The following is a 24,372-nucleotide window of genomic DNA, read 5'->3' as shown; positions in this document are numbered from 1 at the left end:
ATCTTCAGTTTCCTGAATGGAACATAACTTCTCTCTCTTTCACACATACACCACATGACCAAAAGTAGGTGGACACCTACTCGTCGAACATCTCATTCCAAAATCATGGGCATTAATATGGAGTTGGTCCCTATTTGCTGCTACTGGATGTTGGAACATTGCTGCGGGGACTTGCTTCCATTCAGCCACAAGAGTATTAATGAGGTCGGGCACTGATGTTGGGCGATTAGGCCTGAATCACAGTCGCCGTTCCAATTCATCCCGAAGGTGTTCGTTGGGGTTGAGGTCAGGTTAGGTCATTGCGCATGGTGATCTTAGGTTTGTGTGCGGCTGCTCGGCCATGGAAACTCCCGACTAACAGTTATTGTGCTGACGTTGCTTCCGGATGCAGTTTGGAACTTGGTAGTGAGTGTTGCAACCGAGGACAGACAATTTTTACGCACTACGTGCTTAAGTACTCGGCGGTCGATTTTATACACCTGTATAAATGGCTGAATCCACTAATTTGAAGGGCTGTCCACATACTTTTGTATATATAGTGCACAACACCCACGTACACACACACACACACACACACTCACGGGTTGGTGGTGGACAGTATGAAACAGGAGCTGAACGGGGGCATTGGTTTGGGACCATCTTCATCGCCCCCTTCATCCTCCTCTTCCTCCTTCTTCTCTTCATCCTTCTTTTTCTGGTCTGTGTTAGCGTTCTTGTTCACTGAGATGAAGAGAGAGAGAGAGAGAGAGAGAGAGAGAGACAGAGACAGAGACAGAGAAAGAGAGAGTGTCAAAGTATTAGAATGATCCAAAATATTACATTCACCACCCATACATAAACTCTCTCTCTCACACACACACACACACACACACACACACACACACACACACACACACACACACACACACACACACACACACACACACACACACACACACACACACACACACACACACACACACACACACACACACACACACACACACACACCTTGCAGGATGGCATTGGTGGAGGGATATGGATAGACAGGAGGCATCATATCCACGAGCGTATGAGCCGGCTTGGCCATACTGGTCAGAATTAGACTGTCCATACTATGGTGCTGTGTGTCTGCTGTCCCACTGCGGTTCAGGAGGTTATTCACAAGGTCAGGGTGGCCCGGGGGCAGCGGGTGGAGGGTGTGGTCGTGTAGTTTGCTGTTGTTGAGGAGGTTGTCTAGGTCTTCCCTGTACTGACTGTCCTGTCTGAGGATGGGCCGAGCGGTGGAGAGGTTGGGGCCACTGCAGTGGTGGTCTCTGAAGGAGGGATGGGAGGTGGGAGGAGAGGAAGGGAGAGGGAAAGAGAGGAAGAGTGAGAGGGGGTAGAGGTTGGGGGAGGCAGGCTCAAGGACAGTGACATCTTGAAAAACCACAGTTACTATGCTGCTCATGTAATGACATGCAGGACAGGATACTGGCTTAGACAAATCAATAGCAATCTACACTACCGTTCAAAAGTTTGAGGTCACTTAGAAATGTCCTTGTTTTCGAAAGAAAAGCACATTTTTTCGTCCATTAAAATAACATCAAATTAATCAAAAATACAGTGTAGACATTGTTAATGTTGTAAATGACTGTTGTAGCTGGAAATGGCAAATATTTTATGGAATATCTACATAGGCGTACAGAGGCCCATTATCAGCAACCATCACTCCTGTCTTCCAATGTCACGTTGTGGTAGCTAATCCAAGTTTATAATTTTAAAAGGCTAATTGATCATTAGAAAACCCTTTTGCAATTATGTTAACACAGCTGAAAATTGTTGTTCTTATTAAAGAAGCAATAAAACTGGCCTTCTTTAGACCAGTTGAGTATCTGGAGCATCAGCATTTGTGGGTTCGATTACAGGCTCAAAATGGCCAGAAACAAAGAACTTTCTTCTGAAACTCGTCAGTCTATTCTTGTTCTGAGAAATGAAGGCTATTCCATGCGAGAAATTGCCAAGAAACTAAAAATATCTCGTACAATGCTGTGTACTACTCTCTTCACAGAACAGTGCAAACTGTCTCTAACCAGAATAGAAAGAGGAGTGGGAAGCCCCGGTGCACAACTGAGCAAGAGGACAAGTAAATTAGTGTCTAGTTTGAGAAACAGACGCCTCACAAGTCCTCACTGGCAGCTTCATTAAAAAGTACCCGCAAAACACCAGTCTCAACGTCAACAGTGAGGAGGTGACTCTGGGATGCTGGCCTTCTAGGCAGCGTTGCAAAGAAAAAGCCATATCTCAGACTGGCCAATAAAAAGAAAAGATTAAGATGGGCAAAAGAACACAGACACTGGACAGAGGAAGATTGGAAAAAAGTGTTAAGGACAGATGAATCTAAGTTTGAGGTGTTCGGATCACAAAGAAGAACATTCGTGAGACTCAGAAAAAATGCTGGAGGAGTGACGCCATCTGTCAAGCATGGTGGAGGCAATGTGATGGTCTGCTTTGGTAGTGGTAAAGTGGGAGATTTGTACATGGTCATGTCATACCATGTGGACGGTGCTTAATTGGAGCCAATTTCCTCCTACAACAGGACAATGACCCAAAGCACAGCTCTAAACTATGCAATAACTATTTAGGGAAGAAGCAGTCAGCTGGTATTCTGTCTATAATGGAGTGGCCAGCACAGTCACCGGATCTCAACCCTATTGAGCTGTTGTGGGAGCAGCTTGACTGTATGGTACGTAAGAAGTGCCCATCAAGCCAATCCAACTCGTGGGAGGTGCTTCAGGAAGCATGGGGTGAAATCTCTTCAGATTCCCTCAACAAATTGACAACTAGAATGCCAAAGGTCTGCAATAATGTAATTGCTGCAAATGGAAGATTCTTTGACGAAAGCAAAGTTTGAAGGACACGATTATTATTTCAATTAAACATGATTATTTATAACCTTGTCAAAGTCTTGACTATATTTCCTCATTTCATGTATGTTTTCATGGAAAACAAGGACATTTTTAAGTGACCCCAAACTTTTGAACGGTAGTGTATATACTTTTGATCCCCAAAGGAAACATTAGGTTTGATATTGACAGATTCAGACACAGACACACGGACCCTGTCACTCACTTTCTAACTCGATGCTGTCGGCTCCTCTCTCCATGCCGATGACGCCTCGGCCTCCTCCCCTCCCCCTCTACCTCACCCCCCTCCCCTACCACTACCCCTTCTGTCCCCTTACACTTATGCCTTCTCCCTCCCTCCTCCCCCTCCCTCCTAACCCTCCTGTGCCTCCTCTTCTCATCCCCCACTCCTCCCTCGCTATAATGCGGTGACACACTCCTCCCCTCCTTCCCTTCTTTATGCCTACATCTCCTTCCATGTTCCCTTCTTTCTTCAATACCCTCCAGCGTCTGCAGGGACAATCTGCTCCCCCCGTGCCCCAGACGGGCCTCTCTTTCTGGGCCACTAACTCCCCTTGGTTCGCCCCCCCTGTTCCTCTGATGGTAGCAGGCCTGGCGTCTGATGTATTCTTCAGCCCTCTGGTGACCCAGGGTGTCCTGCAGGTCTAGAGGGGGCTCTCCGGGCCGGGTCTTGTTGGTGTTGTTGTTGCGGTTGTCCTGGGGGTTGACCACCAGCGGCCGGTCCAGGTGGGTCTTCATGTCCCCCGCACGATGGGGGTACGACACCTGGGGAGGGAGGGGGTTAAGGATGGTAATGATGTTATCTTCTGAAACTGGATCAATATGTTACTTTATATAGGCAAACAACAAGGGCAGAATACTAACACGTGGACCTCAAGTTAAGATTCTTCCATAAATAAAGAAAACCCTATGTTTATTCTCTTCTAACTCAAATCCTTTCTCCTTTCCTGAGCCCTACTCCTAGAACCAGAGATATACAGACTTTAGCAAACAGTCCGCCATTTTGTCACCAAAGGCTCTAATTGTGGATGTAACTAGTGGGACATTTTTGGCACCAAAAGCTATCGGTAATTTACCAAAGTTACCGGAATCGTCTGTAATTTTGGTAATTAACAGGTAATCTATGGCAATCTATGGTAACTTTGGTCATTCAGACCTGAATAACTTAATAAAAAATGTATTAACATATTGTCCATAAGTTTCTACTGGACAGACCATATGGATCAAGAGAAAATAGCCTCGTTAATGGAAAAAGCATTTAATCAACAACAGCGTTATTTTCAATTAACTCTGCAACTCTTCCAACTGTTGACTTTCTTCACAACTGCCACCAGTTTCAATTAACTCTGCAACTCTTCCAACTGTTGACTTTCTTCACAACTGCCACCAGTTTCAATTAACGCTGCAACTCTTCCAACTGTTGACTTTCTTCACAACTGCCACCAGTTTCAATTAACGCTGCAACTCTTCCAACTGTTGACTTTCTTCACAACTGCCACCAGTTTCAATTAACGCTGCAACTCTTCCAACTGTTGACTTTCTTCACAACTGCCACCAGTTTCAATTAACGCTGCAACTCTTCCAACTGTTGACTTTCTTCACAACTGCCACCAGTTTCAATTAACGCTGCAACTCTTCCAACTGTTGACTTTCTTCACAACTGCCACCAGTTTCAATTAACGCTGCAACTCTTCCAACTGTTGACTTTCTTCACAACTGCCACCAGTTTCAATTAACGCTGCAACTCTTCCAACTGTTGACTTTCTTCACAACTGCCACCAGTTTCAATTAACGCTGCAACTCTTCCAACTGTTGACTTTCTTCACAACTGCCACCAGTTTCAATTAACGCTGCAACTCTTCCAACTGTTGACTTTCTTCACAACTGCCACCAGTTTCAATTAACGCTGCAACTCTTCCAACTGTTGACTTTCTTCACAACTGCCACCAGTTTCAATTAACGCTGCAACTCTTCCAACTGTTGACTTTCTTCACAACTGCCACCAGTTTCAATTAACGCTGCAACTCTTCCAACTGTTGACTTTCTTCACAACTGCCACCAGTTTCAATTAACGCTGCAACTCTTCCAACTGTTGACTTTCTTCACAACTGCCACCAGTTTCAATTAACGCTGCAACTCTTCCAACTGTGGACTTTCTTCACAACTGCCACCAGTTTCAATTAACGCTGCAACTCTTCCAACTGTTGACTTTCTTCACAACTGCCACCAGTTTCAATTAACGCTGCAACTCTTCCAACTGTTGACTTTCTTCACAACTGCCACCAGTTTCAATTAACGCTGCAACTCTTCCAACTGTTGACTTTCTTCACAACTGCCACCAGTTTCAATTAACGCTGCAACTCTTCCAACTGTTGACTTTCTTCACAACTGCCACCAGTTTCAATTAACGCTGCAACTCTTCCAACTGTTGACTTTCTTCACAACTGCCACCAGTTTCAATTAACGCTGCAACTCTTCCAACTGTTGACTTTCTTCACAACTGCCACCAGTTTCACAGCAGAACATTTACAACAATGAAATACTGACAAAGTAAAATAAATACAAGTGTAAAGAAATATAGAAAGGATATATTATGCTGAAACTCATATTAAACACCAGCGGTATTCACTAAGTTGATTCTTTATGTTTTACGGTTTAGTCATTCCATTTTTTTTATTTTCAAATCACCTTCTTTGATTATTTGATATATTTTACATGTGATAAGGCCACACAGAAATCCTGGTAGTTTACTGGCAAAATTCGAAAGTTTCAGTAATATATCCTGCCTTTGCATCCATAGGCACCAATATGGTGTGCATTATAAACCATAGGCACCAATATGATGCTCATTATAAACCATAGGCACCAATATGATGCCCATTATAAACCATAGGCACCAATATGGTGTCCATTATAAACCATAGGCACCAATATGGTGTCCATTATAAACCATAGGCACCAATATGGTGTGCATTATAAACCATAGGCACCAATATGATGTCCATTATAAACCATAGGCACTAACATGGTGTCCATTATAAACCATAGGCACCAATATGGTGTCCATTATAAACCATAGGCACCAACATGGTGTGCATTATAAACCATAGGCACCAACATGATGCCCATTATAAACCATAGGTACCAATATGATGTCCATTATAAACCATAGGCACCAATATGATGCCCATTATAAACCATAGGCACCAATATGATGCCCATTATAAACCATAGGCACCAACATGGTGTCCATTATAAACCATAGGCACCAATATGATGTCCATTATAAACCATAGGTACCAATATGATGTCCATTATAAACCATAGGCACCAATATGATATCCATTATAAACCATAGGCACCAATATGATGTCCATTATAAACCATAGGCACCAATATGATGTCCATTATAAACCATAGGCACCAATATGATGTCCATTATAAACCATAGGTACCAACATGATGTCCATTATAAACCATAGGCACCAATATGATATCCATTATAAACCATAGGCACCAATATGATATCCATTATAAACCATAGGCACCAATATGATGTCCATTATAAACCATAGGCACCAATATGATGCCCATTATAAACCATAGGCACCAATATGATGTCCATTATAAACCATAGGCACCAATATGATGTCTATTATAAACCATAGTGTCACGCCCTGGCCTTAGTATTATTTGTTTTATTTATTATTTTAGTTAGGTCAGGGTGTGACATGGGGTATGTGTGTATTTTGGGGTATTATATGGTAGAGGGGGTGTTGGTTGTAGTTCATGGTTTTGTGTTGAGTGTATGTGTCTAGCTGTGTCTATGTTGGGTGTAGTTGTTTAGGAAAGTCTATGGTGGCCAGAATGGGTTCTCAATTAGAGACAGCTGATTTCTGTTGTCTCTAATTGGGAGCCATATTTAAGGCTGCCATAGGCTTTAGCTGTTTGTGGGTCATTGTAGATGTTTATGTCGAACGTAAGTAGTTTGTGTGTGCACTTGCGTTTTAGGTTTCACGTTTGTTGTTTTTGTTAGTGTGTATAAGTGTTACGTGTTCATCTTCGTCGTTGTTAATAAAGAAGATGTATTCAAGTCATGTTGCGCCTTGGTCCTCTCTTTCACGTCAACACGATCGTGACACAGGCACCAATATGATGTCCATTATAAACCATAGGCACCAATATGATATCCATTATAAACCATAGGCACCAATATGATGTCCATTATAAACCATAGGCACCAATATGATGCCCATTTTAAACCATAGGCACCAATATGATGTCCATTATAAACCATAGGCACCAACATGGTGTCCATTATAAACCATAGGTACCAATATGATGCCCATTATAAACCATAGTCACCAACATGATGCCCATTATAAACCATAGGCACCAATATGATGTCCATTATAAACCATAGGCACCAATATGATGTCCATTATAAACCATAGGCACCAATATGATGCCCATTATAAACCATAGGCACCAACATGGTGTGCATTATAAACCATAGGCACCAATATGATGTCCATTATAAACCATAGGCACCAATATGATGTCCATTATAAACCATAAATGGAAAGGGGAATACCTAGTCAGTTGTACAACTGAATACATTCAACTGAAATGTGTCTTCCGCATTTAACCCAACCCCTCTGAATCAGAGGCACCAATATGGCGGCCATTATGAACCATAAATCTCTAGTTTGCTGAACTATTATATACACACAGTTGACTCCTGATGACTCCTTGACTCCTGATGATTGCAAATGCCAAGAGTGTGCAAAGCTGTCATCAAGGCAAAGGGTGGCTATTTGAAGAATCTCAAATATTAAATATATTTTGATTAGTTTAACACTTTTTTGGTTACTACATGATTCCATATGTGTTATTTCATAGTTTGGTTGTCTTCACTATTATTCTACAATGTAAAAATAGTAAAAATAAAGAAAAACCCTTTAATGAGTATCTCTCACCTCTCCCTCCTCTTCTCCCCTGACCTTCCAGTCCTCCATGTCTCTCACCTCTCCCTCCTCTTATCCCCTGACCTTCTAGTCCTCCATGTCTCTCACCTCTCCCTCCTCCTCTCCCCTGAACTTCCAGTCCTCCATGTCTCTCACCTCTCCCTCCTCTTCTCCCCTGAACTTCCAGTCCTCCATGTCTCTCACCTCTCCCTCCTCTTCTCCCCTGACCTTCCAGTCCTCCATGTCTCTCACCTCTCCCTCCTCCTCTCCCCTGACCTTCCAGTCCTCCATGTCTCTCACCTCTCCCTCCTCCTCTCCACGAACGTTCTAATCATCCATGTCTCTCACCTCTCCCTCCTCTTCTCCCCTGACCTTCCAGTCCTCCATGTCTCTCACCTCTCCCTCCTCATCTCCCCTGACCTTCTAGTCCTCCATGTCTCTCACCTCTCCCTCCTCCTCTCCCCTGAACTTCTAGTCCTCCATGTCTCTCACCTCTCCCTCCTCCTCTCCACTGACCTTCTAGTCCTCCATGTCTCTCACCTCTCCCTCCTCCTCTCCACTGACCTTCCAGTCCTCCATGTCTCTCACCTCTCCCTCCTCCTCTCCACTGACCTTCCAGTCCTCCATGTCTCTCACCTCTCCCTCCTCCTCTCCCCTGACCTTCCAGTCCTCCATGTCTCTCACCTCTCCCTCCTCCTCTCCACTGACCTTCCAGTCCTCCATGTCTCCCCCCTCCTCCTCCTCCTCCTCTCCACGGACGTTCTAGTCATCCATGTCTCTCACCTCTCCCTCCTCTTCTCCCCTGACCTTCTAGTCCTCCATGTCTCTCACCTCTCCCTCCTCCTCTCCCCTGACCTTCTAGTCCTCCATGTCTCTCACCTCTCCCTCCTCTCCCCTGACCTTCCAGTCCTCCATGTCTCCCCTCCTCCTCCTCCTCTCCACGGACGTTCCAGTCATCCATGTCTCTCACCTCTCCCTCCTCTTCTCCACTGACCTTCCAGTCCTTCATGTCTCTCACCTCTCCCTCCTCTTAAACCCTGACCTTCTAGTCCTCCATGTCTCTCACCTCTCCCTCCTCCTCTCCCTGACCTTCTAGTCCTCCATGTCTCTCACCTCTCCCCCCCCCTCTCCCCTGACCTTCCAGTGTTCTGTATCTCTCACCTCTCCCTCCTCCTCTCCACTGACCATCTAGTCCTCCATGTCTCTCACCTCTCCCTCCTCTTATCCCCTGACCTTCTAGTCCTCCATGTCTCTCACCTCTCCCTCCTCCTCTCCACTGACCTTCTAGTCCTCCATGTCTCTCATCTCTCCCTCCTCCTCTCCCCTGACATTCCTTCCAGTCTTCTGTGTCTTTCACCTCTCCCTCCTCTTCTCCCCTGACCTTCCAATCTTCTGTGTCTCTCACCTCTCCCTCCTCCTCTTCCCTGATCTTCCAATCTTCTGTGTCTCTCACCTCTCCCTCCTCCTCTTCCCTGATCTTCCAGTCTTCTGTGTCTTTCACCTCTCCCTCCTCTTCTCCCCTGAACTTCCAGTCCTCCATGTCTCTCACCTCTCCCTCCTCCTCTCCCCTGACCTTCAAGTCCTCCATGTCTCTCACCTCTCCCCCTCCTCTCCCCTGACCTTCCAGTCCTCTGTATCTCTCACCCCCCCCCCGACCTTCCAGTGTTCTGTATCTCTTACCTCTCCCTCCTCTTCTCCCCAGACCTTCCAGTCCTCCATGTCTCTCACCTCTACCTCCCTCTCTCCCCTGACCTTCCAGTGTGCTGTGTCTCTCACCTCTCCCTCCCCCTCTCCCCTGACCTTCCAGTGTGCTGTGTCTCTCACCTCTCCCTCCCCCTCTCCCCTGACCTTCCAGTGTTCTGTGTCTCTCACCTCTCCCTCCCCCTCTCCCCTGACCTTCCAGTGTGCTGTGTCTCTCACCCCCCCCTCTCCCCTGACCTTCCAGTGTTCTGTGTCTCTCACCCCCCCCTCTCCCCTGACCTTCCAGTGTGATGTGTCTCTCACCTCTCCCTCCCCCTCTCCCCTGACCTTCCAGTGTGCTGTGTCTCTCACCTCTCCCTCCCCCTCTCCCCTGACCTTCCAGTGTGCTGTGTCTCTCACCTCTCCCTCCCCCTCTCACCTGACCTTCCAGTGTGCTGTATCTCTCACCTCTCTCTCCCTCTCCCCTGACCTTCCAGTGTGCTGTGTCTCTCACCTCTCCCTCCCCCTCTCCCCTGACCTTCCAGTGTGATGTGTCTCTCACCTCTCCCTCCCCCTCTCCCCTGACCTTCCAGTGTGCTGTGTCTCTCACCTCTCCCTCCCCCTCTCCCCTGACCTTCCAGTGTGCTGTGTCTCTCACCTCTCCCTCCCCCTCTCACCTGACCTTCCAGTGTGCTGTATCTCTCACCTCTCTCTCCCTCTCCCCTGACCTTCCAGTGTGCTGTGTCTCTCACCTCTCCCTCCCCCTCTCCCCTGACCTTCCAGTGTGCTGTGTCTCTCACCTCTCCCTCCTCCTCTCCACTGACCTTCCAGTCCTCCATGTCTCTCACCTCTCCCTCCTCCTCTCCCCTGACCTTCCAGTCCTCCATGTCTCTCACCTCTCCCTCCTCCTCTCCACTGACCTTCCAGTCCTCCATGTCTCCCCCCTCCTCCTCCTCCTCCTCTCCACGGACGTTCTAGCCATCCATGTCTCTCACCTCTCCCTCCTCTTCTCCCCTGACCTTCTAGTCCTCCATGTCTCTCACCTCTCCCTCCTCCTCTCCCCTGACCTTCTAGTCCTCCATGTCTCTCACCTCTCCCTCCTCTCCCCTGACCTTCCAGTCCTCCATGTCTCCCCCTCCTCCTCCTCCTCTCCACGGACGTTCCAGTCATCCATGTCTCTCACCTCTCCCTCCTCTTCTCCACTGACCTTCCAGTCCTTCATGTCTCTCACCTCTCCCTCCTCTTAAACCCTGACCTTCTAGTCCTCCATGTCTCTCACCTCTCCCTCCTCCTCTCCCTGACCTTCTAGTCCTCCATGTCTCTCACCTCTCCCCCCCCCTCTCCCCTGACCTTCCAGTGTTCTGTATCTCTCACCTCTCCCTCCTCCTCTCCACTGACCATCTAGTCCTCCATGTCTCTCACCTCTCCCTCCTCTTATCCCCTGACCTTCTAGTCCTCCATGTCTCTCACCTCTCCCTCCTCCTCTCCACTGACCTTCTAGTCCTCCATGTCTCTCATCTCTCCCTCCTCCTCTCCCCTGACATTCCTTCCAGTCTTCTGTGTCTTTCACCTCTCCCTCCTCTTCTCCCCTGACCTTCCAATCTTCTGTGTCTCTCACCTCTCCCTCCTCCTCTTCCCTGATCTTCCAATCTTCTGTGTCTCTCACCTCTCCCTCCTCCTCTTCCCTGATCTTCCAGTCTTCTGTGTCTTTCACCTCTCCCTCCTCTTCTCCCCTGAACTTCCAGTCCTCCATGTCTCTCACCTCTCCCTCCTCCTCTCCCCTGACCTTCAAGTCCTCCATGTCTCTCACCTCTCCCCCTCCTCTCCCCTGACCTTCCAGTCCTCTGTATCTCTCACCCCCCCCCCCCGACCTTCCAGTGTTCTGTATCTCTTACCTCTCCCTCCTCTTCTCCCCAGACCTTCCAGTCCTCCATGTCTCTCACCTCTACCTCCCTCTCTCCCCTGACCTTCCAGTGTGCTGTGTCTCTCACCTCTCCCTCCCCCTCTCCCCTGACCTTCCAGTGTGCTGTGTCTCTCACCTCTCCCTCCCCCTCTCCCCTGACCTTCCAGTGTTCTGTGTCTCTCACCTCTCCCTCCCCCTCTCCCCTGACCTTCCAGTGTGCTGTGTCTCTCACCCCCCCCCTCTCCCCTGACCTTCCAGTGTTCTGTGTCTCTCACCCCCCCCTCTCCCCTGACCTTCCAGTGTGATGTGTCTCTCACCTCTCCCTCCCCCTCTCCCCTGACCTTCCAGTGTGCTGTGTCTCTCACCTCTCCCTCCCCCTCTCCCCTGACCTTCCAGTGTGCTGTGTCTCTCACCTCTCCCTCCCCCTCTCACCTGACCTTCCAGTGTGCTGTATCTCTCACCTCTCTCTCCCTCTCCCCTGACCTTCCAGTGTGCTGTGTCTCTCACCTCTCCCTCCCCCTCTCCCCTGACCTTCCAGTGTGCTGTGTCTCTCACCTCTCCCTCCCCCTCTCCCCTGACCTTCCAGTCCTCCGTGTCCATCTCGTTGTACAGGGCCTCTCTGCTGGTCATCAGATTCTGTCTCCTTATCTCACTGGTCCTCTGTTCCCACACTGATTTACCACCAGCCTTGTTATTCTTCTGCTGCTCCTTACTGTGGGGAGAGAAAATAAAGAAAATTAGGAAGAAAGAAAGAAAGAAAGAGAGAGAGAGAGAGGGAAGTGTAGAAGAAGAAGATGCGGAGAGGAAGAGAGGGATAAGAAAGAAGAGAAGGGGATCAGTTGTGAATGTTGCTAGAAGAGATAGAAGAGATAGCTAGATGTTTTGTTTCTCACAGCCCCCCTAAGCGATGATGTCATAGACCCAACAGCAGACAGACAGCCAGTGAGAAGAGTCCTTGTAGCCCACATAGGAATACACTGCAGAGGTTGCTGTGATGATGATGATGATTACGATGATGATGGTGGTGAAGATGATTATGATGGAAGTGCCAAAACATCGACAGATACCTCAAATTAAGGTAGTCTTTACACATAAATTGTGTATTACAAGATTTTGTTGAGTAAACCTTTTTGTTAGTTGAATTTTTAAACCACATTATTTTACCAACATTATACCAACAAAATCTCAAACAATTTGTTTCAATGCATACAAACGATACCCTTATTGCGAGACAAAGACAGAGACAAAGACAGAGACAAAGACAGAGACAAAGACAGAGACGAAGACAGAGATGAAGACAGAGCCATGGACTTTTGAGAAAGTAGGGGGTGAAATGTGTTACAGCCGTCAGCCCCCCCCCCCTCAACTGCACCCCCACCCCCGGTCCCCTCCCAAATGACCCCTCCTGTCCTCCCCCTCGAGTACCTCACCAACACCTCTTACCTCCAACGATTCAGATATTTCAGATCATTCTAGACGTGAATGATGACAAATCCTTATCAGTTTTCAATTCAAATATGACATTTCAATTCATCCTTTTGAATCTACTGAATTGAAACTGGAATTGACCCCAACGACCCCAGCTAGCCAGCTTATCACACCTACTAACAAAATGACAGCCAGCCAGAGGTGAACAAACACCAAAACAAGGATCAGGAATTAGGATTGGCAAAACCCAAACACGTTCCCAAAGTTCCCAGGTGTTCCAGAAACCCCAACTGGAATTATTCAACTGAAAATTTGTAAAAATATATTTTTTTACCCCCGGAAGTTTTTAGAATTTTGCAACCCTAATCATGAAACAGCACGGAAAGACAGACTGAAAAAACTACACTAACAAAAGAACGACACAAACAACAAAAATAAAGGAAAAACAACACCAGAAAAGGATGGATGAGGAAAGGATCAAATTAAAATAAAAAAATAAAAAAGTAAAGCGTAAAATGAGATAAACGAGTAAATACCAGTCAAGCACATTCTCTGTGGCATCGATACGCTCAGTTTTTGTTACTGTCACTCTGAAGAGGAGACAAGGAGGGAGGGAGCGACACAACCAACATAAAAACAACGTCGCCACAACCTTCCTCCCACCACTTCTACCGTACACAACGTTTATATACAACCTTCTCACAACATTTCCTTTTTTCTTTCTGTCCACAACGTTTCCACAACGTTGAGAAGAGTGGGTGTGCTCAGAGTGTTGTTAGTGTAATGAGAAATAGGGGTGTTAGAAATAGGGTTAGTGAGGTTAGTAATGTCCTCCCTCCACCTCTACTATATACAACGTTTATACAACGTTCGCAAGAGTGAAAGAGTGAGTCCTGGCAGTTAGTGTAAGAAGATGTGGCAAATCTTCTCACAACATTTACAGAACCTTCAGACAACCTTTAGACAACGTTTAGAAGAGTGAGTTAGTGTGTTCGTGTAGGAAGAAGGGTTGGTTTGGAGGAGGGTTAGTTACCGGTAGGTGGCGTGTATACAAACAGCGCTGCTACAACCTTCCCATGTTTAAACAACCTTTAGGGTTGTCATGATACCAGTCTCACAAGAAAACAAAACATAAAGCGGACTTCAAACCAAATCAAATTTTATTAGTCACATGCGCCGAATACAACAGTGAAACGCTTACTTACAATCCCCTAACCAACAATGCAGTTTAAAAAATATGAATAAGAATAAGAAATAGAAGTTACAAGTAGTTAAAGAGCAGTGTGCGGCGGGGGCACTGGTTAGTCAAGGTAATTGTTTCTCTTGTCTTTATTTAACTAGGCAAGTCAGTTAAAAACACATTGTTATTTACAATGACGGCCTCGGAACAGTGGGTTAACTGCCTTGTTCAGGGGAACAGTGGGTTAACTGCCTTGTTCAGGGGAACAGTGGGTTAACTGCCTTGTTCAGGGGAACAGTGGGTTAACTGCCTTGTTCAGGGGAACAGTGGGTTAACTGCCTTGTTCAGGGGAACAGTGGGTTAACTGCCTTGTTCAGGGGAACAGTGGGTTAACTGCCTTGTTCAGGGGAACAGTGGGTTAACTGCCTTGTTCAGGGGAACAGTGGGTTAACTGCCTTGTTCAGGGGAACAGTGGGTTAACTGCCTTGTTCAGGGGAACAGTGGGTTAACTGCCTTGTTCAGGGGCAGAACGACAGATTATTATTTATTTAGATTTTTTTACCTTGTCAGCTCGGGGTTACAAGTCCAACGCTCTAACCACTAGGCTACCTGCCGCCCCATATGTACATGCAGGTAGAGTTATTAAAGTGACTATGCATAGATAATAACAGAGAGTAGCAGTGGCAGGAGTCTTATGGATTGGGGATAGAAGCTGTTTAGAAGCCTCTTGGACCTAGACTTGGCGCTCCGGTACCGCTTGCCGTGCGGTAGCAGAGAGAACAGTCTATGACTGGGGTGGGTGGAGTCTTTGACAATTTTTAGGGCCTTCCTCTGACACCGCCTGGTATATAGGTCCTGGATGGCAGGAAGCTTGGCCCCAGTGATGTACTGGGCCGTACGCACTACCTCTGTAGTGCCTTGTGGTCGGAGGCCGAGCAGTTGCTATACCAGGCAGTGATGCAACCAGTCAGGATGCTCTCGATGATGCAGCTGTAGAACCTTTTGAGGATCTGAGGACCCATGCCAAATCTTTTCAGTCTCCCGAGGGGGAATAGGTTTTCAAGCCTCGCCACATCCGACGGGCGTCGGAGCCGGTGTAGTACGAGTCGATCTTAGTCCTGTATTGACACTTTGCTTATTTGATGGTTCATCGGAGGGCATAGCGGGATTTCTTATAAGCGTCTGGGTTAGAGTCCCGCTCCTTGAAAGCGGCAGCTCTAGCCTTTAGCTCAGTGCGGATGTTGACTGTAATCCATGGCTTCTGGTTGGGGTATTTACGCGGTCACTGTGGGGACGATCTGACCATTTTTTTATTGACAGAGTCACTGGTGCTTCCTGCTTTAATTTTTGCTTGTAAGCAGGAATCAGCAGGATAGAATTATTGTCAGATTTGCCAAATGGAGGGCGAGGGAGAGCTTTGTACGCGTCCCTGTGTGTGGAGTAAAGGTGGTCTAGAGTTGTTTTCCCTCTGGTTGCACATTTAACATGCGGATAGAAATTTGGTAAAACAAATGTAAGTTTCTCATGTTGGAAACAAACAGCCTTACGATGTCACCCAGAGTCACATGTTTCTATTCCAAGCTATAGCACACTATATTTTACAGCCTTACGATGTCACCCAGAGTCACATGTTTCTATTCCATGTTATAGCACACTATATTTTACAGGAGCAAAGAGTTTAGTCTGCTTTCTGTTTTCCTTCCTGCCATGGACAATCAGGTGTGGTAGTATTGCGATACTGGTACTGTGACAACATTTAGAAGACTGTGTGGAGGGGGTTAGTTGTTGGAGTAATGTGTTTGTGCCTCTGTTTAAATCACGACCACAAAGTCAAAGACATTAGTATCTGATGTATGGGACCTTGAATGTGTGTGTCTATGGCTGCGTTTACACAGGCAGCCCAATTCTAATCTTTTGCCCAAAAGAGCTGATCTGATTGGTCAAAAGATCAGAATTGGGCTGCCTGTGTAAATGCAGCCTGTAATATTGTGTAACATGAAGTCTTGATAAACAGTATCTTAATACAGTATGGTTAATATATAGTAGGGAAATGTACACACACACTCTCTCCTCCTTCCCATCCCCTATGTCCTCTAAGACATGACTAAACCTATTGTTCTCCGTGTAAAAAACACTAAGACAGGCATAGAGTACTGGGTAAGGACTTTTTATAAAGAGCTAGAGGGGCTTATGTAAAATCTGCTTCTCCTTGCAGAAACAGCAGACAATGGAACACACACACACAAAAGGGCACATCAAACATTTCAAAGGGCCACAGAATTTCAGTAGAAACTATTTCATTTTCCTGTCACTGTCTTTGATGATAAGAAAATGCCATTCTTCTGGCTGTAGTCTGTCTTTGCCCGCTAGCGTTGCCGCGTAGCCACTTAGCTCGTTTCCATTGACTCTGAATGGAATTAGGGTGGAATTACGTTTTAGTGCACTCACTGTCAAATTTGATGATGCTTCGTATGTTTTTTTTATGGGACCTTGCCACTCCTCGAAGATCAATTAGTATATTTAACCATGCTTCCTTCTCATAACTAGTATAGTGTATTTAACCTCCTTCTCATAATTACTGTAGTGTATTTAACCTTGTACCTCTTTGGATGATGACTGTGATTAAAGTTGAAGAAGCCTAGGTCAGTGGCTACGGAGATTTAGGTCGAGTGGGAGATGGCGTGTGCATCAGATTGAGTCTTGAAGTGTGTGTCGGTCGGATTGAGTAGAGTGTTGGAGTGTACATTAGACTGAGTACTGATGTACTGTGTGTGTGTGTGTGTGTGTGTGTGTGTGTGTGTGTGTGTGTGTGTGTGTGTGTGTGTGTGTGTGTGTGTGTGTGTGTGTGTGTGTGTGTGTGTGTGTGTGTGTGTGTGTGTGTGTGTGTGTGTGTGTGTACAGTAGCAACTGTTTCCAGTGTATCAGTGTATTCGCTTCCCATTAGTGACACTACTGAAATAACCACAGATCTAGCAACAGACAGATAGATAGATATAATATAGATAGAATATAGATAGAATATAGATAGATAGATATAATATAGATATATAGATGGAGAGAATATAGATAGATAGATAGACAGAATATAGATAGATAGATAGACAGAATATAGATAGATTATAGATAGATATAATATAGATAGATAGATGGATAGAAAACATATATAATATAGATAGATAGATGGATAGAATATAGATAGATATATAGATAGATAGAATATAGATAGATATATAGATAGATAGAATATAGTTAGATAGATATATAGATATATAGATACAGTGCATTCAGAAAGTATTCAGACCCCTTCATTTTTTACACATTTTGTTACATTACAGCCTTATTCTAAAATGTATTACATAGTTTTTCCCCCTCATCAATCTAGAAACAATACCCCATAATGCCAAAGCAAAAACAGGTTTTTATAAATTTTTGCAAATGTCAAAAAAAACAAAACATAAATATTAAATTTACATAAGTATTCAGACCCTTTACTCAGTACTTTGTTGAAGCACCTTTGGCAGCGATTACAACCTTGAGTCTTTTTGGGTATGACGCTACAAGTTTGGCACACCTGTATTTGGAGAGTTTCTCCCATTAATCGCTGCAGATCCTCTCAAGCTGCACAGCTATTTTCAGGTCTATCCAGAGATGTTCGATCGGGTTCAAGTCCGGGCTCTGGCTGGGCCACTCAAGGACATTCAGAGACTTGTCCTGAAGACACTCCTGCGTTGTCTTGGCTGTTTGCTTAGGGGTTGGTGTCCTGTTGGAAAGTGAATCTTCACCCCAGTCTGAGGTCCTGAGCGCTCTGGAGCAGGTTTCCATCAAGGATCTCTCTGTAATTTGCTCTGTTCATCTTTCCCTCGATTCTGACTAGTCTCCCATGCTTTACCGTGGGGATGGTGCCAGGTTTCCTCCAGGCGTGGCGCTTGGCATTGAGGCCAAAGAGTTCAATCTTAGTTTCATCAGACCAGAGAATCTTGTTTTTCAATGTCTGAGAGTCCTTTAGGTGCCTTTTGGCTAACTCCGAGCAGTCTGTCGTGTCTTTTACTGAGGAGCGGCTTCCATCTGGCCACTCTACCATGAAGGCCTGATTGGTGGAATGCTGCAGAGATGGTAGTCCCTCTGGAAGATTCTCCCATCTCCACAGAGGAACTCTGCAGCTCTGTCAGAGTGGCCATCGGGTTCTTGGTCACCTCCCTGACCAAGGCCCTTCTCCTCCGATTGCTCAGTTTGGCCGGGCGGACAGCTCTAGGAAGAGTCTTGGTGGTTCTAAACTTTTTCCATTTAAGAATGATGGAGGCCACTGTGTTCTTGGGGACCTTCAATGCTGCAGAAATGTTTGGTACCATTCCCCAGATCTGTGCCTCAACACAATCCTGTCTCGGAGCTCTACAGACAAATCCTTCAACCTCACGGCTTGTTTTTTTTGCTCTGACATGCACTGTCAACTGTAGGACCTTATATAGACAGGTGTGTGCCTTTCCAAATCATGTCCAATCAATTAAATGTACCACAGATGGACTCCAATCAAATTGTAGAAACATCAAAGATGATCAATGGAAACAGGATGCACCTGATCTCAATTTTGAGTCTCATAGCAAAGGGTCTGAATACTTATGTAAATAAGGTATTTACATTCTAATAATCTGTTTTCGCTTTGTCATTATTGGCTGTTGTGTGTAGATTGATGAGGATTATTTGTTTTAAATCCATTTTAAAATGAAGCTGTAATGTAAGAAATGTGAAAAAGGTAAAGGGATCTGAATACTTTCCGAATGCACTGTAGATATATAGAATATAGATAGATAGATAGATAGAATATAGATAGATAGATAGAATATAGATAGATAGATAGAATATAGATAGATATAATCTAGATAGATAGATGTGTACTCTACTCACGCAGCGATGGAGAGGTTAGCGGCAGACAGAGGACTAACTTCAGCCACCTCCTTGGCCTTCTGCAGGGTTGTCTTGGCATTAGCTGCCTCTTCTTGCTCCTCCTCATCCTGGAGAGAGAGAGAGAGAGGGAGAGAGAGGGAGGGAGAGGGAAGGAGAAATAAACAGAGGGAGAGAGAGGGAGAGAAATAAATAGAGAGATAAAAAAAGAGTGAGAGAGAGAGAGAGAGAGAGAGAGAGAGAGAGAGAACATTAGCTATATGAAATAGACCTTATTCAGTTTGTATGTTCTATCATTGACAGCTAGTGGGGTGTAGAACGTTAGTCAATTAACAATGGCCGCCGTCTGAATAAGGCCTATAGTCTGGTCCAGTCAGTAGTAGACAGGCTCAGTAGAAGAGTAAAACAGTACAGTATAATTCCCAAAATTCCCTAGTTTTCCAGAAATCCTTGTTGGAAGTTCCTGGAATTAGGAGGGCATAAGCAGGAAATACAGGAATCCTGGAAAACCCTGGGAATTTGGGGAAAGTGACCAGAATTGTGCAACCCTAGTACCATAATCGCCAGGTGAGGTACAGTAAGGACAGCTCTAGGATCAGCTTGCCATCCCCAAATCCTAACCTTAACGTTATTGTGGAAAACGCAAAACTGACCCAAGATCAGCATAGAGTATAAGGATAACTTCACCCATACAGTCATAGCCAGGTTATGTGCAGTTATAGCCAGGTTATGTACAGCCATAGCCAGGTTATGTACAGTTATAGAAAGGTAATAACCGGGTGAGGTAAAGAAAGGTATAATGTGGTCCAGTACCTTGGTCAACTCCTGAGCATTGGCCAGATTGTCCACGGCGATAGCTAAGAACACATTCAGCAGGGTGTCTGAGAGCAGGGGGTTAGGGAACTGAAAGGACCAACTCAGAAACATTGTGACACAAGCCATGACATTCTGATGAGTATCTGTTCCCTCTGTGTTCCTCTAGAATGTCTGTACGTGTGTTTTTACGTGTCGCATTACACACCACAGAGAGACTTCAATTGTACTATGTGTGCGTTTGTGTAATGCATTTATATGTGGATGTGTGTGTGTGTGTGGTGCATGTGTGTATGCATTTATGTGTGCCTCTGTGTGTATGTGTGCGTTTACGTGTGTATCAGCATAGAACTGTGTGTGTGTGTGTGTGTGTGTGTGAGTGTGAGTGTGAGTGTGTGTGTGTGTGTGAGTGTGTGTGTGTGTGTGTGTGTGTGTGTGTGTGTGTGTGTGTGTGTGTGTGTGTGTGTGTCAGCATAGAGCCATGGTCATCAGGATACAGTTGCCGAAGAGTGTGAGCACTATGAAGAAGACGGAGTAGGCCATTCCACCGTTTACTCCTCCCTGAGACTTGATCCCATCATACATCACCATGTTCCAGTCTTCACCCGTCAGGATCTGAACACACGCACACGCACACACGCACGCACGCACGCACACGCACACACAGGCGCGCACACACACACGCACACACACAGGCACGCACGCACGCACGCACGTACACACACACACACACGCACACACACACGCACACACACACACACACGCACGCACGCACACACACACACAGATCATCATACATGACACACGTCATATCTGTGCAGTTTCCATATGACACACGGCACAGTAAAACACTAGTGTTGAGTCATTTGTATGTGCGCACACTCACGGGAGAAAAATACAAGATGTTACTACACAAGTAATCAACGCACAAGGCGTGTTCACACAATGTTCACACAGCGTGAGTCAAGGTAGTCAGAGAAACAGGAGAACTAAATACAATAAGAAACAAGTCCTACGAGTCAGAGACTGGAGCAGCCAATCAAATCTAAAAACAGGATGTGAACACAATGACCAGAGTGCTGTAGTACCGCGTCAAAAGCAGAGAGCAGGTGTTTGGTATGAGACAGGACCTACAGCGTGGGCCCATCCCCCTGTGTGATCCCAATCATGGGGCGTTTGGTGCCCCGATTCGCTCTAGTAGGCATGTGTAATACCTGGCTGTAGCGAATCCTGGCCCTGCGTGAGTAGTGGGTCTAAGATGCAGGAACAGTGGACCTACCAGGTATTGTACTGCGGCAGCGTGAGCCGTGTGTATGTTTTGGCCTGTTGTAAACATGCTAGCTCGCTGACGTCATGTCAAATGTGCATGTTTCTAATCGCGACGTATTATATCGAATTCTCACAAACGCTCCAGGAAACCAAACCAGGTAACCAAATCTCACATGTGAAAACGCCCTGTATCACCAAAGAATGGTCTAATGTCTAACCTGAAATACTGTCATTATAGCTGCAGGAAAGGTGTCAAAGTTGGTGGCCGGCGTGCCACCTTCAAAGTTGAATCTGGGAGGGAGAAAGAGAGAGGGCGAGAGAGGGACAAAGGGAGAGAGAGGAGCGAGCGAGAGAGAAGTGCGAGAAATTATGATATATCATGGATACGTCCGGACAGATCCACACAGAAGGAAGTCCATTGTGAGTTGACAGTTCCTCAAGTCTCTCTCTCCACGCCATGAAGTCCATCATCAGTTTATGCGTGTGTGTGTATTATTTAACAGATGTTCTTATCCAGAGCGACTTACAGGAGCAGTTAGGATTAAGTGCCTTGCTCAAGGGAACATCAACATATTTTTCACCTAGTCGGCCTGGGGATTCGAACCAGCGACCTTTGGGTTACTGGCCCAATGTCTACCTGCCTCCCATTGTCTATGTATGTGTGTGTGTGGGTGTGTACGTAACAGCCCTTGGATTCCTGCATGTATGTGTGTGTGTGTGTGTGTGTGTGTGTGTGTGTGTGTGTGTGTGTGTGTGTGTGTGTGTGTGTGTGTGTGTGTGTGTCAGCGTGCGTGTGAATCTGTGTGTGTGTATGTGTGTGTGTACTGACTGTCCACCGAAGAGCTGCATGCCCAAAAGGGCAAAGACGACAATGAAGAGGAAGAGGAGGAAGAGCAAACTGATGATGGACTTCATAGAGTTGAGTAATGATACCACCAAGTTACGTAGAGGGGCCCAGTACCTAGGGAGAGAGGGATGAGGAGAGAGAATGAGAAAGATGGGGAGGGAGAGAGAGAGAGAATGAGAAAGATGGGGAGGGAGAGAGAGAGAGAGAGAGGATGAGAAAGAGGGGGAGAGAGAGAGAGAGAGAGAGAGAGAGAGAGAGAGAGAGAGAGAGAGAGAGAGAGAGAGGGTATGAAGGAAAAAGAAAGAAAGGAAGAAGGGGAAGAGAGAGATTAGTGGACAGGCATAAAAAAACATCAAGACATCAAAGCACTTTTTTGTCAAACTGGCTAGGTCAGAGAAAGAGAAGAAAGCAAGGGAGGAAAAGAGACAGAGGCAGACAGCAGTGATGGCCGACTGGAAAATAGAATCAGAGAGAAAATGAGAAAAGAATGCAGAAAGGCTGATGATGTAACTAGCCTGTAGCAGTGGTGAAACACAGAATCCATTGGTGACTGAGGCCAAACAACGCTGCATGTGTGTGTGAGACTCACTTGGTGACTTTGAAGATCCTGAGGAGTCGGAGGGCTCTTAACACACTGATGCCAAACGATGTCCCTGGCTTAATGACCGCGTATATCACCTCAAATATACTGCCCACGATCACCTAACACACACACACATCACATGCAGTCATGTGGATTAGAACACACACAAAGTGAATTGACTGGTTCTGAATGATACAAACAAAAGGTATCATCACTTCATAGTCAATGTAGTTCAGCTAGTGCCAATGAAATGATTTTCAGCTTCAGATGCACATTATCAACAGCAGTAGAAGCTATAGTAGTAGTATACTGGTGGTATAGTAGTAGTATAGTAGTAATATTTTAGTAGTATACTGGTGGCATAGTAGTAGTATAGTAATAATATAGTAGTAGTATACTGGTGGTATAGTAGCAGTATAGTAATAGTAGTAATATATTAGTAGTATACTGGTGGTACAGTAGTAGTATGGTAGTAATATATTAGTAGTATACTGGGGGTTTAGTAGTAGTATAGTAGTAATATATTAGCAGCATATTGGTTGTATAGTAGTAGTATAGTAGTAATATATTAGTAGTATACTGGTGGAATATCAGTAGTATAGTATTAATATATTGGCAGTATACTGGTGGTATAGTAGTAGTATAGCAGTAATATATTAGTGGTATACTGGTGGTATAGTAGTAGTATGGTAGTAATATATTAGTATAGTAGTAGAACAGTAGTAATGTAGTAGTAGTAATTTAGTAATATAGTAGTAGTATAGTAGTAGAATAGTAGTAATATAGTGATATAGTAGTATTGTAGTAGTAGCACAGTAGTAGAACAGAAGTAGTAATATAGTAATATGCAGTGTTATAGTATAAGAATAGTAGTAATGTAGTAGTATAGTAGTAATAGTAGTAGTATAGTAGTAATATAGTAACAGTATAGTAGTAATATAGTAGCAGTATAGCAGCAATATAGTGGTAGTATAGCAGTGATATTGTAGTATAGTAGTAATATAGTGGTAGTGTAGTGGTATAGTAGTAATATTGTAATATAGTAGTAGTATAGTAGTAATACAGTAGTAGTATAGTAGTAATATGGTAGTAATATGGTAGTATAGTAGTAATATAGTAGTACCATGGTAGTGGTATAGTACTATGGTTGTAATATGGTAGTAGTATAGTAGTAGTATAGTAGTAGTATAGTAGTGATATTGTAATATAGTAGTGGTATAGTGGTAGTATAGTAGTAATATAGCAATACAGCAGTAGTATAGCAGTAATATGGTAGTATAGTAGTAATATAGTAGTACCATGGTAGTGGTATAGTAGTATGGGTGTAATATGGTAGGAGTATAGTAGTAGTATAGTAGTGATATTGTAATATAGTAGTGGTATAGTGGTAGTATAGTAGTAATATAGTAATACAGCAGTAGTATAGTAGTAATATGGTAGTATAGTAGTAATATAGTAGTATAGTGGTAATATGGTAGTAGTATAGTAGTAGTATAGTAGTAGCAGGAGTAACATCTCTACTCACAACACAGTCAAAGCAGTTGAAGGAGGAGTTGAAGTAGGGCCTAGTCCCCAAGCCATACATCTTAATACACATCTCTGACATGAACAGGCCCAAGAATATAAACTCTGCATAGACTGGAGAGAGAGAGAGAGAGAGAGCGAGAGAGAGAGAGAGACATGAGGAGAGAAGGGGGATTTAGACAGAGAGAAAGAGAAAGTGGGTAGAGAAGGAGGAAGGGAAGAGATAGAGAATCAGGTTAGATGACTGGAGATCAATAATGACACTAGCTAGTCTATGATGGCAGACTGCTGTGATGATAACTCTACATGACTAATAGACTTCATCAGCTAGACATCTTATGGAAATTAGACTGGACACTAGCCATGCATAATCACTTCAGTTCAGGAAGTGTGC

At 45.1% G+C, this 24,372-nt stretch overlaps 1 protein-coding gene and 1 long non-coding RNA gene across 18 annotated transcripts in view; both read right to left on the bottom strand.

The window, feature by feature from the left end:
* The window catches only part of LOC129839337 (voltage-dependent P/Q-type calcium channel subunit alpha-1A-like), a 202,233-nt gene that overhangs the window by 80,296 nt on the left and 97,565 nt on the right, over positions 1-24,372 (bottom strand). For 16 of the 17 annotated variants that reach the window (XR_008757004.1, XR_008757003.1, XM_055906682.1 and 13 more), the window contains exons 12-23: positions 23,980-24,092; positions 22,461-22,573; positions 21,854-21,985; positions 21,243-21,315; positions 20,253-20,370; positions 19,756-19,823; positions 18,946-19,052; positions 13,400-13,453; positions 11,991-12,147; positions 3,091-3,650; positions 991-1,295; positions 582-720 (exon numbers count right to left, since the gene is read on the bottom strand). Coding sequence is in view for 15 of the 17 variants with exons in the window: in XM_055906682.1 (XP_055762657.1) it covers positions 582-720; positions 991-1,295; positions 3,091-3,650; positions 11,991-12,147; positions 13,400-13,453; positions 18,946-19,052; positions 19,756-19,823; positions 20,253-20,370; positions 21,243-21,315; positions 21,854-21,985; positions 22,461-22,573; positions 23,980-24,092 (1,939 nt within the window). In the remaining 2 variants the exon portion in view is untranslated. The remainder of the gene's footprint in view (positions 1-581; positions 721-990; positions 1,296-3,090; positions 3,651-11,990; positions 12,148-13,399; positions 13,454-18,945; positions 19,053-19,755; positions 19,824-20,252; positions 20,371-21,242; positions 21,316-21,853; positions 21,986-22,460; positions 22,574-23,979; positions 24,093-24,372) is intronic. The other variant, XM_055906691.1, reaches the window with a different exon arrangement.
* LOC129839342 (uncharacterized) lies at positions 14,006-18,930 on the bottom strand. Its single transcript, XR_008757005.1, has 2 exons — positions 16,638-18,930; positions 14,006-16,605 (listed from the first exon to the last, which is right to left on the bottom strand). It is a non-coding gene; the product is annotated as an uncharacterized LOC129839342 (long non-coding RNA).

Source organism: Salvelinus fontinalis, chromosome 40 (genome assembly GCF_029448725.1).
Source record: "Salvelinus fontinalis isolate EN_2023a chromosome 40, ASM2944872v1, whole genome shotgun sequence".
NCBI lineage: Eukaryota > Metazoa > Chordata > Actinopteri > Salmoniformes > Salmonidae > Salvelinus > Salvelinus fontinalis.
The sequence above is the reverse complement of the archived record's forward strand: the minus strand, read 5'-3'. Positions and strand labels throughout refer to the sequence as shown.